General features: G+C 41.2%; 1 protein-coding gene across 3 annotated transcripts; it reads right to left on the bottom strand.

The window, feature by feature from the left end:
* Positions 1–6,848: 6,848 nt before the first annotated feature.
* LOC142775934 (uncharacterized) lies at positions 6,849–13,020 on the bottom strand. 3 transcript variants are annotated; one of them, XM_075878501.1, is made up of 4 exons: positions 11,147–13,020; positions 10,356–10,613; positions 9,641–9,763; positions 6,849–9,076 (listed from the first exon to the last, which is right to left on the bottom strand). In XM_075878501.1, exons 2-4 carry the CDS (start codon positions 10,492–10,494, stop codon positions 8,916–8,918), a joined length of 423 nt encoding a protein of 140 aa, XP_075734616.1. In that variant the 5' UTR covers positions 10,495–10,613; positions 11,147–13,020; the 3' UTR covers positions 6,849–8,915. The 3 variants fall into 3 exon arrangements, with proteins under 3 accessions (XP_075734616.1, XP_075734618.1, XP_075734617.1); XM_075878503.1 differs by having other exon boundaries at positions 9,641–9,685; XM_075878502.1 differs by lacking the exon at positions 11,147–13,020 and having other exon boundaries at positions 10,356–11,034.
* Between the last annotated feature and the right edge of the window lie 6,396 nt (positions 13,021–19,416).

Raw genomic sequence — 19,416 nt, 5'->3', positions numbered from 1 at the left:
AACAACAACAACAACAACAACAACAACAACAACAACAACAACAACAACAACAACAACAACAACAACAACAACAACAACAACAACAACGAGGCCAGGAAATAATATCCCGATAATTTTCATGACCTCATCTTTTACTTGTAGGCTTAATATTGCTACGGGGTGCCACAAATGAACATTATAGGAAAGAGGACAATGTTTAGGGCGAGCTCGTGCAGACTGGGCTCCATATTGTATGCCTGCCTGTTTACCCTAAAGTAAAGGTATTTTTCAGACGCCTTCTCCCCGTAACAATATAAACGCAACAGCGTGTTTTGAAATTCCTTTACTCCATTTCCGCCTCGGTGGAACAGCAGCTACGGTACTTGGCTGCTGAACCAAAGGTCGCGGGTTTGATCCCGGCCGCGGTGGTCGCGCTTCGATTGAGGCGAAAGAGTAGAGGCGCGTGTACTCAATGCAGGTTAAAGAACCCCAGGTGGTCAGAATTTCCGGAGCCCTGCACTACGGCGTCTCTCATAATCATGTGGTCGTTTTGGGACGTTATAACCTACATATATTTTAATAATAATAATAATAATAATAATAATAATAATAATAATAATAATAATAATAATAATAATAATAATAATAATAATAATAATAATAATAATAATAATAATAATAATAATAATAATAATAATAATAATAATAATAATAATAATAATAATAATAATAATAATAATAATAATAATAATAATAATAATAATAATAAAAATAATAATACTTTATTGTACACATCCATATGAAATACAAAGAAAAGGGCCTGTCTAAGTCCCCAGGACTTGTGAGACTAGGCCCGCGATGTGAATACAACGAAACAAAACTATTGTTGTTTCCTTACCAACGAACAGACAAACGATTGACACCATTACTTTTTTACAGGCAGTAAGTAAAAAAGAGGAACAAAGGAGGGACACAGAGCATACGTGGCATACAAATAGACCATGTGATTTTACAGCTCAGAGAGCAATTTCTTTATTTGCCTTTTTGAACTCGCTGAAAAAAATTCGTCAGGTAGTGCTTTGAAAATTTTTGGAATATATACACTTCTACATGCTTCTCAATATCTGGTTGAGAACCAGGGTACTATAAAACGCTTTTTTTTTTCTCAGGGGTCGACGCGTTACGTATGACACTTTAAAGTCATCACACCAATTGTATCTTAGAACAACTGTCTTAATAAACAAATCCTGGAATACACAAAAGCCCAAATCCTGAAAAATAGTACTGGCATCTATCTTATTACCGTAAGCTACACTTTTAAAAATATTTCGAAGTAAACTATCAATGCGTGTTTTCCAGCGTTCTGAGCAAAATGCAAAAACTGTTATCCCATATCTCACTGCACTATATGCTAACGAATGAACTATCATTTTTTTCACTGGTAGAGGCACCAAGCTTTTTATATTGAAAAGAAGACATGCCACACTTCTCAATTTGGAACAAATGAATGCCATGTGATGTTGCCAAGACATACCACTATGAAAAATTACGCCCAAGTATCTGAATGTTTCGACATTTTCCACTGCAGAACATTTGCTTGGATTGCAATGTTCGGTGTGAAAAAAAATTGGTATATTCATTTTTTTGTGTTTTTACAGGGCTTCGAAAGCAGATAAGTTTTTTCTTCTTTTCGTTTACCATTACGGAGTTTTCTTCGAATCATATCATGGCATTATGAATTTCACTCTGAAGACAATGAATCGCCCCTTCATAACGTACGTGACGTGTTAATAGCACCGTGTCATCTGCATACTGGTACACATTGGCTTTACTAATTCCCAAGGGGAAGTCATTCATAAATAAATTAAATAGCAATGGTGACAACACCGATCCTTGTGTCACACCAGCAGTAATATATTTTCTATTGATAATTACCTCCCTACATTCCATAACGACCTGTGACCTGTCTTGTAAGTAATTATAGAGCACATCATAAAAAAGGCCCACTAAAGTCCAAACAAAATAACTTTTCTAACAAAATGGTATGGTTCACTGTTTCAAACGCTTTTGCCAAATCTAAAAATAGAACAAAACAGAAGAGGTTCTTGTCTAAAGCCGAATATATTTCATCACTAAACTCTTTTAATAATGTTATAGTACTGCGATTAGCAATTAAACCAAATTGCTGGGGTGTTAGTAGCGAGAACTTCTGTAAGAAAGACGACATACATTGAAGCAAAATTTTTTTTGGTATCTGGGAGAGTATAGGCAAAACAGAAATTAGTCTGTAATTTTCTATATCATCTTTTTTCCCTGCTTCAAACAATGCCTTAACTATTGCCATTTTTAATTTCTTGGGAATCGATGCACTGGTTAAAAATCCACTTAACATGAAGAAAAGTACACCAGATAATGCTTCAAAGTTCCGTCAAAGCGTGGCCACAGCTACCCCATCAATCCCTGGTTGCTTATTTGGACGAAAACTGAAAATTATTCTCCGGAGATCTTCCTTCGAGAGCGTGGGCTAATAAGCAGATGCAGGAACAGACTGCTTAAGCGTGCACGTGCGTTTATGCGCATGTGCATAATAATAATAACAATTCTTTTTAATTAAGGCCAATGTTCAGGAGAAGATAGAAGTTTAAAGAGATATAAAATTCTTGAACACGGAATGTCGCTGGAGCCAGCGTTTGGACAAGTGGTGGTTTTGTATTCTTCTTCAAGGCTGCCATGGAGAAGACAAGGCCCCTTGTCGAAACGTTTGCGTCGGCTGCATCGCAGTATTTTGTAACGCAACTCTCAGGCGCCTGTTTCTGCGTTGACCAGCATCGCCGATGCTGCCGTAACCATTAGACTTAAAAAAAGTGAAATGAGAACATAACCCAGGACTGAATGTGATTTGAACCTGTGCCCTCTGCATCGCAGTCCAGCATTCTACCATAGAGCCATGCTGCAGGATGCTGGTGAATCACTTGCAAAAAGACCCAGGCGTCACGTCCGGCAGGGAATCGCGTTAACGTTTGTATTATAGCGTGATAAAAGAGTGAATTAACAACCAGTCATGACAGTGATGCTAATTGAGTAGCGCGCGTGTGTGTGTGCGTGCTCGCGCGCGTGTGTGTGTGTGGGGGGGGGGCGCAGTTTAATGCTTCCTACCCACTGTAACGTGCTCAGCTATATCTCTTAATTGTCATCAACCTCATTCAGCGTCCACACAGTGCACATAATACCTTGAAAATGTGCAGCGGACGCCTCGCTTATCCACAGGAGGACGAATAACAACGTTTGCTTCGCAAAAATTATGATGCATGGCGCAGTCAATACCTTGCGGAAATCCGAAACTTCAAACACAGTTGGGTTTATTCTAATAAGAAGCTGCACCAAGAATTCGCATACTGTCAGTCAAAATTTTTTCATTATTTTTTGCCGTTTTGTAATATATTTCCAGTTGAAAGTTAAACGCTGTCTCGCTTCCTTCATTACTGCCCCTTGCGCTGCCCGCAAATAAGGACTTATTTCATACGGCTGCCGGATTTTATTTCGATTTCTTGTGGCTCGATTGATGGCAGTGGTTTTGGCCATAGGCAAATTAACTAGAACATGCACGTCAGCTATGATTACTACTGATTATTCATCTCTGCTTTCATCACTTACTGCGTGTTATGACTCACATTATGAAGCCGTTTCATGTCTGTTATAGGTTTAGGTGTCCCTTTAATGAAATTGTAGATTCTTTTTATGAGACATTCGTAAGTGATCAGACTCCACCATACTTTTTTGTTGGCTTATGTGACAAACTCTCAGTTCTGTAAACGCCTGTGGTCATGCAAGAAGTGTTCTCAGAATCTGCCCTGGCTAATTACACCTGTAGCGCGCTAGTACATGCCACAAGAATTTCAACAGGAGAAGACGACGTCGACACACCAAGGACAGAAGAAGAAGAACAAGAAAAAGCTGGCTTATGGTATCCACACGTCGACGCGGTGCAAGTAGCTGGCCGTTCTTGCTCTGAGGTTTTGGCCTAAGATTGTGTAGTTGCTGAGGTTTCATTGTCTTTGTTAGGTGTTCTTATAGTGCTTTTACAGTTAAGTAAGCATATTTAGCGATAGAAAGAGCACTCAGATGTCGTTTTCTTCAACTGGACCAGGGGCTTTCTTCTGGGGCCGAATTCACAAAGCTTTCTCTTTGGCTACGCATTTTCTTAGCCAAAAGTTCTCTTATCTGGAGGGATTACTATAGCGCGGGTATGAATTTAACTTTTTCGGCACTTAAGAGGGCAAGGAGGACACACGATAGCCGATAAAACGACAAGGAAAGAAAGAAGTGTGTGCCGATAATATCAAGGTAGCACACAAAGCGTCTAGCATCGAGAGTATACGATGATAGCCAATGATTTGCTGCAATGATTTGCTGCATCTGATAGCCAATGATTTGCTGCATCTAAGTTTCAGTTCCGCGAGCGTCTGCTACAGCGCTTACGGGATGCCGCGTACGTTGTAATAGACGTTTTGGTGGGCTGTGCAAAGCCAAGCACTCGCCTTTACTTAACGACTGTACCTAAAAAAAAAAATTGCTCGATGGCCTTAAGTCACCGAGCAATCCATGCACTATCTCGCCAAGTACAAGTAAACAACACTCCAGACCACATAAATGAAACCACACATAAATCGATGCATGCAATGTTTGAAAATGTGCCTCGAATGTCTTCCCCTATTTAACGCGACCAGTTACCTTACATTTCATTGAAGCTGCGCTGCTACTTAGCTAATTCGGTGCGATCTAGCACGGTATAGTGGTGAACGTAAGGGTGTTTTGTACCTATAGTCAAAGGTAGCCTTTGTTACAATATTCTTATTACAAGACACATGAGCGACTTTGGTGCCTGCAGACGAATTGTGCGGAAATAGATAACAGCAGTAATCAAATGAAATTGTGAGCGCAATTTCGCTGGTTCCATGCACCGCAGCGTTTTTATAAAGCCGGAATGTGAGAACGTGCATACGCTTACGCTTAGGTATATGTCTACGTAAAATGAGGGAGACTCGTCGGGAGGTGTCTCAGTGCTAATGCTTTTCACATAACACGGTGCAAATATTTCGCCCAGCGTTGTTTGAGTGCGCAAACGAAGCAAGGGACGTGTATACGAGTCTTGAGGTCGAGAGACGTTATCACACGTGCGAAAAGGATGAAAAGAGAGAGAGAGAGAGAGACTCTCGTTTCGGCTTCGCGAAAGCTTGAAATTGATAGATAATAAAGACAATTTTCTGGCCCAGCAGACGTCAGGGAATGTCTCCGCAAAGCAGAGTCAGATGCTCGGAGAGCATAAAAAAGTGGAGTACGCGTTATATGGGAGTGAGAGCCACTCAGAAAGCGAGATGATGTGTGACTGTCCTTAGGTGTGAGAATCAATGCTAATTAAGAGAGTTGAGTTAATGAGCCAAAACTTTCCTAAATAACGATAATGGAAGCAAACTGAGCATTCATTTAGTGAAAGTGACACTAGTGACAGTGAACTCATAATAGTTGATTAGCGTTGTCACAGGCCGATATATATTTTTATTTTCTTATCTATATTTGGCAAACTATGAGAAGGTAGCGTACGTTAGAGCCGGCTATCCCAACGTAATGACAGTAATGTACAAGAATAAATAGCGCACGGTTATACAGTCACACGTGGCGGTTTCTATGTTCTAGTAACCTTGGAAAAACGCATTCTAACAATTTTTTCTATTTTTGACAAAGTTTCACGGGACGTTTTTGCATTTGGCTTCATTCGAAGGAATGACGATATATCAGCAATAGGGCGAACACAACCACTGCTGCAGTGGACGAGCGGTTACAGCGCTCAACTACAATCTAGGAGGTACTTGGTTCGATTCGCAGAATCACTGAGCACTTTTTTTTTTTCAAGAGGTCGCCCGGCCTGACATTATGCGTGGTGGCGGGTACTAACTTTTTGAGAAGTAGGCTTTCGCACTTGCTTCTTTCACTCCCTCTTTGACCCAAAAGCGCTGTACTGTGCTTCTTCAAAAATTAAACAGATGAGGGTTCATAATTTTCTCCTCCATCCTCTCTTATCGCAAAAGTGTCCAGTGCTGAAATACCAATATAATACCTGGTATATTACTTTTCACGTCTTTGGATATTCGACCAGCAATCAGTCTTCACGGTGTTTTGAAGAAAATCTACACATGCAGTGAGCTAACTGCTTGCAGCCAAGTTGACTGCCTTTGTAGGGACACGCTTTCGTGCTAATTTGGTGGGCATCATCACATGCAGCAAGATTAGAGAGCACGGACAATTAGAGCTGACGCAAACAGAGTGATTAGTTTGTGTCTTCTCTCCCGCTATTTGTCATGCTGCACGCTTCAGTGTAATGTCGCTGTCAATGGTTAAAATGAACTATAGCAGGTAATCGAGTTCTGCTGAGAGGGTCTTCTATGGTCCAGAATGGAACAGAACAATGGCGATTTGATTTGTGTGATAAAGAGATACCCTGCTTTTGGTTACTAGAATAAATTTCTTAACTGAAGTTTATTTTTTATTAACAACAGTTCCAGTGCAGATGAAAGGGGCATGGTCAAAATTCGTGTATTCAGCTTGACTAGGTTTGTGACCTTAATTGTAATTGCGAACCGGTATCACAGTATGCATAAATATCACACACGTATACAACCACGGGTGATAGCTTGCTTATTCTGATTAAAATTGAAAGGTTGAAATCGACATATTCAACCAACGCAATGTGTACGAGATATGCCATGTAGAGTAGCTATGCTCGAAACTAATCTTCGCAGGTTCGTTCCATTTTACCCAATTTCTTGTCCATGACTGTAGGTTGGGAAATGAAACTTCTTCGAACACACATATTCTGTGTAAGGTTATATTTATTTTTATGCAGTACAAAACAAATTGAAATGTATAATGGCTCAAAAGTGAAATGACTAGAAACAAATTCAGCCAAATCATTACCAAACTTACTCACCAATGATAAACGGATTCTCATTTAAAAGATACATACATACATACATACATACATACATACATACATACATACATACATACATACATACATACATACATACATACATACATATGTACACCCATGCATACATACATACACACACTCATGTGTAAATATTAAAATGAATGGCTATAAAACAACAATTCTAATACACTCATTTTGAATATACTACAGAAAGTAACTTACGAGAGATATCCACCGGCACTGTTATGTCTGAACACGGTGTTTCTCGAATTATCTCGCAAAAGCTTGATGCATAGTTTTCTGCTGCTGCCCAGTGACAAGCAGTTTTTATAAAAAACACAAGAATAAAGCCCTTGACAATGTCATGCTAAAGAAAAGGGCTGTGAATCAATATTTTGTACATGTCTGCAATATCACTCTGTTTATTTACATAGCTTGGCTCATTCACAACCCACTAACAAAGCATGTTAGGACACTTCGGCTGAAAGTTGGCAAAGCGCGAGTAAATTCTAGACAATACATGAATAATACAATTATAAGCTACTAAGCTCCTTGGTGAAACAGTGTTTATATTGACAGCTATAGGTGCCATTTCGTTTCCCCAAAACACTTCTCAAAAGTAGAATCAACTTTATTTAGCTAAATGTTTCTATTCTGGCGCGTCGTGGTGGCTCAACGGTGGAAGTGACTTTTTCGGCTAAGAAAACAAAGACCAATTATTTTTCCAGTTCGTGAATTCACCCCATGCTAACATTGAGGCAGCTGGTAGGAGTGCTTTTGGAGAGAGGAAAGCACCGAATTCCCACCAGTTGTGGCCTTGGGTAGCTACTTCACTTGGACAAAAATGATGAAAAACACTCCTCAAGAAGACTTCAAAGTTTGCACATCAACACAGTTCCCATACAGCTGTCTATTAGTCTGCTTGAAAAATATTGAGTTTACTGGTGGGCAAAGACTGTACACTTGTGAGGTGATGCTCCAGTGCACTGCATGTATGTCTTGCTGCTGGCCTCAACTGCGATGTCGCTCAGCACATATGTGTAAAATAACAACTAATACTATGCCACTGCAAAGTAATTATGTGTCATTTGCATGAAACAGGGACCACAATAAAAGAACATAACAACATTTGCCTTCACAAAGTTCAAAAAATGTAAATAAATTTCCACAGAGTTTTCACAGTTCATCTGAGGATAGTAATATTGATTGTAAAAACATTCTTACTTCCACTAACAAACTATTTTAAGATGCCAGATTCAATATTAGAGTATACCAGCACTTTTGTAGGGCTAAACAATTGTACAGGCACCTAGAAAAACACAAGTGAATGAATAGTATAGCTACATATAAAAATAAGTACTTTTATTTCTAGTCTGAGTAGAGCTGCATAGATTATAAGTCACATGCATTACATTATGAACAAACCTATCCGAGCAAAGTATACATTTAAAAAGTTACACTTACACAGTAGATAAGTAAACTGTTGAAGGACGGACAGGCAGTGGGATAATACCCAAGCACTAAAATCTTCTGTTAAGATATACTAGGAGTAGTGATGATCTACTTCCTTCCAAATAAAATAATCCACATAGATTCACTTCCGAGTGCTTATACACTCATGGCATCATTGGTGCTATACAAATGAGTGTACACTGAAGGATTACATCGACTAAGTACATGATTACTGCATCTATGGCTTTACTTCTTGTACTACAAAGAATGCAGACACTGTTACCATTGGCGACCATGGATGCTGTGATTTCTGGCATGTAAATGTAAAGGCACGCAAGCACTTAACACACATGTTAAAAACTTCAGCTCAAAAATATTTGCCCACTAACACTACAGCAGCCTTTAAATTAGTGTCATAGTTTGGTATCTTCCATGCAAAATTTAAATAATTTTGAATGCAAGCAATTGAACTGCTGAATAATGCACTGCTAAGAAGTTAAGCAGCAGCTGCTCCTGACATCACAATGTGCTCTTTCTGCTGTTGTAAACTTTGAGCAGGAGAACAGTCACTGGCAGCCCCTTTATACTTGTTGGTCTTCTGTGCTCTGTTCTTGATACACTGTACATGACCGTGGAGCACCAAACCCCTTGTTACTGCTGGAAGTTAGAAAAATACAGATCATTGTTACAACCATGCTACATGCAAGAGTGTATAGTTGTCAATTATGTGCTCATATTTACAGATATTGTTGTATTTTCAGAAGCCAATGACAAGCCTCAACACACACACACACACACAAACAGTGAAGACTGAAAATATATTTAATATGATACAAGAGCAAAACTACAATGTTATAGATGAAGGCATGAAACTTCTGCCAGACATAAAAAGCCAATAAAGTTTCTTCTATTTTGACTTTTACACTAGGTGCGAGAAGCAGAGCACAAATAGGTTCACTAAGAAATACAAGTTAGACTGCATTACAACGCAACAGCCAATGTTCCTAACTTTAAGGCTGTCTAACATAGCCAGCTCACCGTACTGCGTATAGGAGCAAATGGGCAGTCTAGAAGACACAAAGAACTTGTGGATTATGAGTGTGTTTGTTGCTGACATCTAATATTCTAAATGAAGAAAACCTTTCAAAAATGCACTTCATCAGGGGAAATAATCATACGCAACAAACACAACGGGCTCCTACAGGTGCCACCAACACTCACCATTATTGTTGATACCAGTGTCTTGCCGGATGGATATGCTGCGTCCTGCACAGAACACCAAAGGAGCGCTCCATGACTTGGATTGCATGTGTGCTAGCTGCATCACTCTGCTGCTGAAATAGGCTAGCCACAGACAGAGAAATGAGAAGCCATGGCTTTGAAACACACTGAACGTCACCTTTAGAGATCAACAATGCATACTTAGGTCAGGTACAATTTGTAGAAAAATATATATCACTATGCAATCGTGGTGAACATGTTCGGCTGAAACATAACCAACAGCACTGAGAGAGAAAAAGCTACATTAGGTAAAAGATGCAGTTACTGGCCCTATGTCATCTGAAGCTTCTTCAATAGGTCTTTCTCCTTACAAGTTGTGAACAGCCAGGCAATTTTCACCCACTTGCTATTTCCTTCCAGAGCACTTGATCCACAGAGGGAGTCACAAGCTCGAGAGCTCAATAAGGAATCAAAGTATTTGTGCTCGTTTCAAAGACAAGCTTTTGAGCCTCAGATTATTGGAGTTTCATTCATAAGCTGCAGGCTTTTAGCTTTCAACATTATCAATTATCTTGCAATTTAGTTCTATAAATGTTGAATAAGAATTATGTGTAAGAACATTACAGGTATCCACTGAAAGCAACCATGCTTGGGTTTTCAATTTGTGCACAGTAAGTGGTGTTCACGTAATCGTATGTATTAAAGAAAAACTAACCTTGCAGCCAGCCGTTAGGCAGTTTTGTGCGCTCGAAGCTCCCAAGTAGATCGCAGTCCTTCCAGATGAGGCTGCCATGCATGCTTCCACGCCCCATCCGCTGAATGATAACAGTCCCAGCAGTGACATAGGCTTGCATAGTTAGGGAGAACGCGTCCTTCCTATTTTCGTACAGGTGCTCCAAGTAATGATGAGGATTGATGTGCCAGAATGTTCAACCGATGAATCACAGGACCTTAAGAAACCAATCTCTGCGATCTGTGAAGAGCCAAAAACGAGATATTTAAAAACAATCATTAAAGCACTCACTTCTAATACTTATTTGAGGAAGCTATCACTTCGTTAATGTGACCAAAATCTGCTATAATCACTTTGAAATAAACTGAAGCCTCATGTAAAATTTACGTACCGCAATATATATGTCCTACTGAAGTATAGTACTAGCACAGTGGTAATCGTCTATAGAACTAATTTTCCAAAATAACATAAATTTTTTAAGTGCAACCTGGCTTCTGAAAAATAAATTCACATTAACTTTCCAACTATCAAACGTGGTCAATCGATAGGCCCAACCTCATAATCAAACAAGAGCTCACTTGTATCAAATCACAAAAAACTTTTTATGTATTTGCTCCATAATATATGTATGTATATAACAGTAGTAGTATATTTTTCATGCTTCAACATACCATAGAGAAACATTACATCTGATGGGCTTAAAAACTTGCACACGTTATAGAACTGCGTGAATTATAGTACTGGTGAAATTTAGTTCTGCAAGGTGAACTTACCGATGGCAGCATTTAGTAGCCATCGGTGTCATGAGGAACCAAGTACGGCCAACAGGCAAAGGGCATCTGCAGACTGGAAGCTGCCAATGACAGCAATGAAGGGCTGGCCAGGCGTGCACGTCCATTGATAAAGTGTAAGAACTGGCCATGACCGGCTGTTGTCAAGGCTCTAGTGCCGTGAAAAACGATGGCCAGACGAATTCGGAAACCTTTAGTTAGGCGATATTGGCCTACAACTTCATCCAAAGCAAGGCACCGGTGAAATCTTTGCTTTTTCTGGGGGCCGAAGGGAAGCTGGACGTTCACGGGCTCTCGCTGCCACATAAAACTCTCAAGTTGTTACCGAAGAACAGTCTAGGTGCGCTTCCAAAGTAGCACGATCCACAACAGAATGTAGCATCTCGCAGTTATGTTTGATCACATCACAGCGCTAGGACTATGGTTATCACAAAAAGGAGAAGTGACGACTTAATAAACAAAAGCGCCAAGCTGCCCCACCACAACTTCGCCGGGCAAAACAGTTATCAACGCTGTCTTTCAATTTTCGGTCACACGAGTACAGCTTGTTCACAAGTCTTGGAACGTCAACACAGCACCACCAAACAGTACATTGCTCTCAAGTAAATAGAAGCGTACGGGCTAACTAGTGGCGAAGCAAGAACCGAGCGCGTAGTTCATACGTTTCCGTACGTACTTGGGGTCACTCAAGTAACGTGTCAAAACGCTGTCAATCCGAAATGTCGCACAGCACCCAACTGAGACACTGGAAAGTCAAGCGAACGAACTGTTACTGGCACACAAACACACATTGCAGGCTTCTCGAGTGCTAGTTGCCGTCGATACACCGACGCCGATCCCCGCTTGATAACCACACCGACGCACAGGCTTCGCTGCGCTTCACCGTACACCATTGCACTGCCACAGCTTTCCGCACTGCTCACACGCACTGAAAGAGCTGCTGTAATCACAACACATCCGGTCAAACGCTGAAGTAACTCGTGCGAGAAGCATTTGCTGAAAGTCGCACCGACCGATATGCTGTTTACGACGCCATGTTGTTTTCGACAACTGCACCGCACGTAAGAGAGCTCTTAGAAAGTACTTGCACTATTTTCACGGCGTGAAAAAAATTTCTCTTATGTGTGAGGGGGGTGATATGACGAACAGGACAGGCGTGCCAGATGAAAGAAGTGTTTTGGCAACGTCACGGAGTGAGCTGATGTAGAGGGTATTGCTTCACAACCAATAACAAGCTGTGCCTGTCGGCCAAGCCGTCGTCTGCTCGCGTTTGTCGTCTGCTTCGATCAGAGCATGCGACAGGGGGTTCGCCTTCGCAACGCTATTATTCTCAGGTCAAGTGGTCACTACGTCGCACAAAATACATGTCAGTGGCTCGCTCTACCTTTGAATGATGTTCGTGCGCCAAGGTAAATGACTGGTAATTGACGCAGGGATGAATTCAGCCAAGGTTTGCTCCAGAATCGTGAAGGTTTGCATATTTTCGGTGTCATACAAAGTTACTAGGGTCATTTCATTCCGATTGCTTGCCATAATATCACGGTCCATATCGGTGTCTGAACAGTGAAGGTGAAGATGCATGATTTGTTTGTAGTTCCATGCGTAATCACGCGCACCCCTAATACGCTTTGGTTTACAAAGTACGCTTTGTTCCACATCGTCCCAAAGTGTATCGACAGCTGTATTTCAGAGATCGCAACCATTGGACAGTTAGAGCCGATGAAAGTACACTAGAGCACAAACTTTAGGAACCACTCACTGGAAACTTTCTCTCATTTTTATTTCCAATAGCTTGCAAAGAATGTGCTCCCATTAACCTCTTTGGTGGTAATTTCCACCAATGAGGCAAGGATCTCGAGTCGCACATTTAATTGGATGAAATGGGGCGCAACACAACAACATAACAAATAAGGTTGATCCTATGTCATGTCGCGTTCGAATGCACCGACCATTCACGTATCACATTGGTTTTCATCCAACCACAAATCTTTACATGCGTAGTTTTATGCCACTGACGCCCAATAGAATTCTTCAATTACTGCGACTTCGAACTTATTGGACGGTGGTGGTTGTCAACACCATCCACTGCGTACAAGGGGAACAACACGCGAAACTCAAAGTGCCGAAAGAGATAAAAGCGCACCAGCAGTCATCAGGCAGCCCTTAATGGGCGTGAATTAACTCAAAACCAGCCAGGGCACCAAAGTATACCGCTGTGGCAGCAGGTTCTAAGTAGCCACATTGTTCCTAAGAGTGGTCCGGACCACTCTTTGGATTTTCTCTCAGCCATGCTGTTTTTACGCACAATTTCGCTTCGTGAATCCACTTACGAGCACTTTTCGGTGACGTAAGCAAATATAGCAACTGCATCACCATCGCTGACATGTTCCCGGGCAGTCACAGCGCGCTTTATTTGCAGCGGCCGATGTGACAACTATGGCTTCTTACGACGTTTTTTCGTTTCGTGAATCAACTTACGCAACAAAATTTCTCTTGCGCAAAAATGTTTTCGTAAGTGAGCTTTGTGAATCCGGGCCCTGGTCTGTTTCTCTTCCGCAACAAAAGATACCAGTGGATTGGTTTCGGCGCAACGGTATCCCTGCAGTTCCTGTGGCCCTTGTCCCAAGCAATGATGGCTTCGTTCGGATGAAGAATTTGAAAGTGGTCCAGGCGGAGCTTAGAGCTGCTACGTCTCACTTCCACAACATCACAGAGGTCCACCAGTTCTGCAGAGGCAGTATTTTGTGCTTTTAATCAAATCAGCTCTGTGTCCAAGACCTACTAAAGTGCTCGTTGTTCGCGAGCAATCCGGTGAGCGCCTTTATTCCCCCGTATCTGGCATGTGCGAAAGGTATTGCTAACGACGTCAATGTCAACTTGACCCCATCTGACGTATTAGATATGTTTGCCGTGACTGGTGTAATCTCCGTTTATAGGTATGCACGAATTGTAGAGAAGTAGAAGATCCCGACTGAGTGGGTAATTGTAAACTTTGCTGGAGTGAATCTCCCAAACGAAATCAAGGCGTGGCCACTAATATACAGAGTGGAACCACTATCACTGCGACCACTCCAGTGTACGAAGTGCTGGCGATGTGGTCACACTATTAAATGATGCAGGTCAGCACTCAGATGCCGGGAGTGTGGTGACAACCACAAAGCGAATGACTGCAAAGGTAAATAAGAGAAATGTTGTCTCTGCAACGAACATCATTGTGCAGATAGTCCTAATGACTCAGCTAAGGCTCGAGAAATACAAGTTCTTGAAATTATAGGGCGTAGGCACTGTTCCCGACGAGAAGCCATAGAGGAAATACAGGCCAAAACTCAGGGGTATGCCAGTGTTGCAGCACGTCATATCTCGGAAATGAATGGGTCGATTTCCCTGAATATCACAGAGGTCGTAGAAATGGCTCTAAAAAAGGCCATGGAACGACTGGCTTCCAACTTTTGTGATTCTCTATTTCAAATTCCGGCTAACGAAATGATTCACATATTTTGTACACCGGGAGAGTCAGGCCTGGTATCCGAACATATTGAGATTTCACGACCAATAAGTGATGTTGAATTGGAAACTGCGCCATCGTATTATTCATCTGCAGGACCCTCTGCAGTAGATATACAACGCCAAAGTGAGGATAAAGATGAAGATACAATAGATTCAGATGGCATGGATTTGGACCCTAGGTCACTGGAGCGATCTAGATTCCCTCTGTCAATGACAACTAACTCACCAAAACAGACAAAAAAACAGAAGTATCTGAAGGAAAAGGAGAGCCTTTCAAAAAGAGATTATTTGAAAGAAAGCATTGTAGATAAAGCTGTAGCGGAAGCAGCTCTTTCGAAACTATAGGGTCACTTAAGATTCACCATTGGAATTGCCGATCAATTTATTCTGCATCTACGGATTTGGTATACTTGAATTTTCAATTCGCTCCTGATATTATAGCATTACAAGATACACAGCTATCTGTAGATAACTTGTTTCAGTAAAATAACTTCCGGTCTTTTCGACTAGACCGTCCATCGAGAGGTGGGGGTCTAGCTTTCTTTATTAATAATAGAATTAGTATGAAAGTCAAATGTTCATGCAAACATACGTCACAGAATGCGAAATTTTGACGGTAGCCATTACATTACCAAACTGCAGTCCTTTCACCCTAGTTGATATACATTTTCCAGATGGAGTTCAAGACACACGAAGTTTGGATCTAGCTACAAGGTCGTGGTGCAAGGATCAAGTTTTAGTAAGTGGTCACTGTTGGTGCCACAGTCCAGCGCTTTCCAAGAAGAAGTAGTAATAGCCGAACTGACGAAACTTAAATCTGAGACTGACTTCGAGTGATTACAAATAAATGGGGGGGGGGGGGGCATCAAATTAGGTGATAAGGGCCCAGTGATTGGAAAATAAAAAAATGGCTTCTTTTTTCCTGCCAATCAATAGTGTACACGAAATGGAAACCAACGTCTTACTTTTAAGCCTAATACTCACTGAAACAGCTTCGGTACGTCGTCCCGAAAATGGCGCTTATACCCGCCTCCACTTACGCGCCTCGGCTTCATGGAAGACCTCGGTTGCGCCTCTTCTTCTTTGTGGCTGCTGCCTCCGCAAACGTGCCGCAATATTGATGTCAATTGCAGTGGGGATCATTGAAGAACTATGCCCCCAATAATGAGTAGTAATGGTTACGTTTCCGAGATACTAGGCGAAATGTTGTGCGGTGGTGTCGATTGACACCGCCAGGTCCGAAAGGGTTAATGCTTTCATGAGCACAATTTCAACAGAACAAGAAGTTACTGTCTACATTTATGCTGATGACATCGCATTCTTTGCTGCTGGCTGTAGTATTTACTCACTACAACTTAAATTACAAAGATATATTAATATGTTAGAAATTTGCTTGCAGTCGATTTCATTATCGTCAAATGTCAACAAAAGTGCGCTCTTGGTGTTTCCGTTTGCAGACTCAAATTCAATTTCAGTTCTATATAAACAGGAAGCCATTCAGCAAGTAGACTCTACAAAATATTTGGAAATCATTTAAATGAAAAACTTAACTGGAGTCCACACGTAGAGTATATAACTACCAATGCCCAATGGGCCTCCGGCTTATTGCTCAAGCGGTGTAACCGTAAATATGAGTTACAGAGGCAGACTTTGATAATGTTGTACAAGTTGCACATGTGCCCCATCGTGGAATTCGGATGCATATTATTCTCGAGTGGCCTTGTTTATAAGACGAAACCTCTAGTTGTCTTGGAGCGAGAAGCACTGCGAATGTGTCTGGGACTCCCCAGGTTTGTGGCTATCAATGTACTGTACCAGGAAGTGGGACTGCCCACTCTACTTTGTCAATTTCGCATTTTGAAAGTACAAGCATTTTAAAAATTTTATATCTTACCGGCAAGAAGATCTCAATATGCTTTTATCTCAAACTCAGACGCCTTCTTTCTTGCTCATTGGCCACGGTTTCACACACCCCAGATAATGTTTGTACAAAAGAAACTACAAAGTATAAATGTGAACATTAGAAATGTAATTGAGGCTAATGACTCGAATTGTAATGTTATAATTGAATATGATGATATTTTCCCCCAAAACGCCGAGTTACATTCTTTCAAATTAAAAAAAAAACATATTATTACATTACTTGAACCATGCAGAAACCAAAAATACAATAGCCACAGATGCTTCAGTAAATAATCAAAAGGCAGGTGTAGGCATTGCCCCTGATTCGCTTGACTGGTCCTTTTCAGTGAGACTGCCTGATTTTACTCCAGTTTTTGAAGCTGAGCTCGTGGCGATTATTTTAGCTCTTCGAAAACTTCCGTCAAATCAAAATAACACAGTCATAATGAAGGATTCCCTTTCAGTTAGTACAACTCTCACAGCTTCTTAGAACTCTCGAATTCTAAGGACATTCATAACATTAGTGCTACCACTGTTGAGACTCCTGAGGTTACTCTGGGTTCCAGGACACTGTGGATTAAGATTAAATGAACTGGCCGATTCCTTAGCACGAGCCGCGCTTCATGACCCAATCTTATTCGTACTGCCAGAAGTTGAATATATTACAATAATAAAATATCGAAAATCAGCAATCTGCCCTCATATGATAGAAAAAGTAACTACATGGACACAATATAACCACCTCAAGTTTTCTTGGCGCCCCCACTAGAGTCAGTCCAGAAAGCTCGAAGTTTTAATTACTAAATTTCGATGTCGTGTCCTCGCTCCTAAACCTGTATCTACACAGAGCTGGTCAGACGATATCACCCCTCTGTGCATTCTGATGAGAAATGGAATCAATTGAACATTATTTTTTGTATTGTCGCCGATATGCTATACTTAGAAAAAGACTCATAGTTATTCCATTTCTGAAAATATGCGTTACATTGACGGCGGAAACTGCACTATAAACTTTGGTGCCTCAGTTTTGGGACATTGCCACAGGGATGTTGTCAATGCCATTTGCGATTACATGCAGGCATCCAAACGTATCCCATTGTGATCTTTAATCGAATAATTATTATTTGGTAACCTAGAAATTCTAAATGGTGAGGTGAAGTAAACGCAGCTGTGTGGTAAACACAACACCTGAAATATCAAAATTTCTCAAATTGACTTTTCCATTTTTTTGTTCACTCTTTTTTTATGTGGTTTTCCTTACATTAGTCATATTATAATACAAATTCATTTTTACACTTAGGTATATTTTTCACAGAAAAAGAGCACTACACTTTCTTGGCCACTCCCCCGGAGTGGGTGGGAGCCATGAGTCTAGGGAAACAAACAAACAAACAAACAAACAAACAAACAAACAAACAAACAAACAAACAAACAAACAAACAAACAAACAAACAAACAAACAAACAAACAAACAAACAAACAAACAAACAAGGACGAGATGGCAGCGACAGTTCCTGTTCGCACTTGAGAAAACGGCTTCTAAAATATGTGATTTGTGGACTCGCAGATCGACGTCTGTCTGCCTGTTTCCACAAATTGTATAATTTGTGGAAATAGGCAGACAGTATATAATTTGTGGAAACAGGGGGGCATGGAGTTTGGAGTCCACAAATGATATATCTTAGAAGCCACTTTCTTAGACGCAAACCGGAACAGGCGTAGCCATCTCGAGCTGGGCGTGTGGTCGTCGTCGTCTTCTGTTTGGATTTTTACTGCACGTAATAGTGTGCTACACACCAAATGCCATAGGCAAAATAATCGTGGACAAAATACGGGCCACGCCTTTATTTTGCCCGCGATAAGTTTTTGCAAACACTACTCCGGACTTGACTCTTCACCGATGGCCCTCATTGTGAAGCTATGCGCGCGCACACACACAAAATGTTTTTTACCCGTAAGCGGTTCTCCTTAACGTGAAAAACTCCGCTACAAACTCGGGGTGTGCGTTTGTGTGTGCATGTGATTTTGTTATTTTGAGCCTCAATTTTCAGGATCAGAAACAAAAAAAAAATACATGGAAGTGTGAATATTTTTTTTTGCTCGAACCAACCGATCATCATCATATATGCACGTAAGAAATGTACAATATACATACCTGCATGCATCCTTCTCTTCAATGATATATTGTACCAAGCCCATCGATGAGCATATATATATATATATATATATATATATATATATATATATATTGCATATATAGGCGGGGTTGCAGGGCAAGACAACAGGACCACGAAGGACAGGATATTCTGCCCCCAAGTGGCAGTCAGTGCGCAAGGCTGTGAAGAGCGATAGATGAAGCTGGTGCGTATTGCGCTGCAAGAAGATCTTTAGCCACACCGTCTGGGGAAAAATCAGACGTTACAGCTATGTCGAAAACGTGATGTCAGCGCTTAACTAGTGACACAAGAGATATACTTCCTTTAAAGAAGAGAGCAAACAATTAGAGGCAGGTTTCTGTTTCATACACTATGTCACGCCAGTGATCCACGCGAACCGTAACGCACGACCAGAGAAAAACAAAAGAAATGAATATGAGAAGGGTCCTGTACGCGAAGTACAAATGTTTCCAAAGCTCACAGCCGTTGTGAGGTCCATTGTTTCCCACGCACACTGATATCTAAGTACCGAGGCTGGTCGCAAAACGGCCTGCGCTCTATGAATCGGCGGCCGAGCGCTCGTTAGCCGAGCGCGGGAAACATTGCGCGCGCTGTGGCTGTTTGCGTGGTAGCCGCCAGGGTACGCCACAGCCGGTGGCGTCACCCGAGCGTTCCATAAAAATTGCC

This window comes from Rhipicephalus microplus, chromosome X, assembly GCF_043290135.1.
Source record: "Rhipicephalus microplus isolate Deutch F79 chromosome X, USDA_Rmic, whole genome shotgun sequence".
Classification (NCBI taxonomy): Eukaryota; Metazoa; Arthropoda; class Arachnida; order Ixodida; family Ixodidae; genus Rhipicephalus; species Rhipicephalus microplus.
The sequence above is the reverse complement of the archived record's forward strand: the minus strand, read 5'-3'. Positions and strand labels throughout refer to the sequence as shown.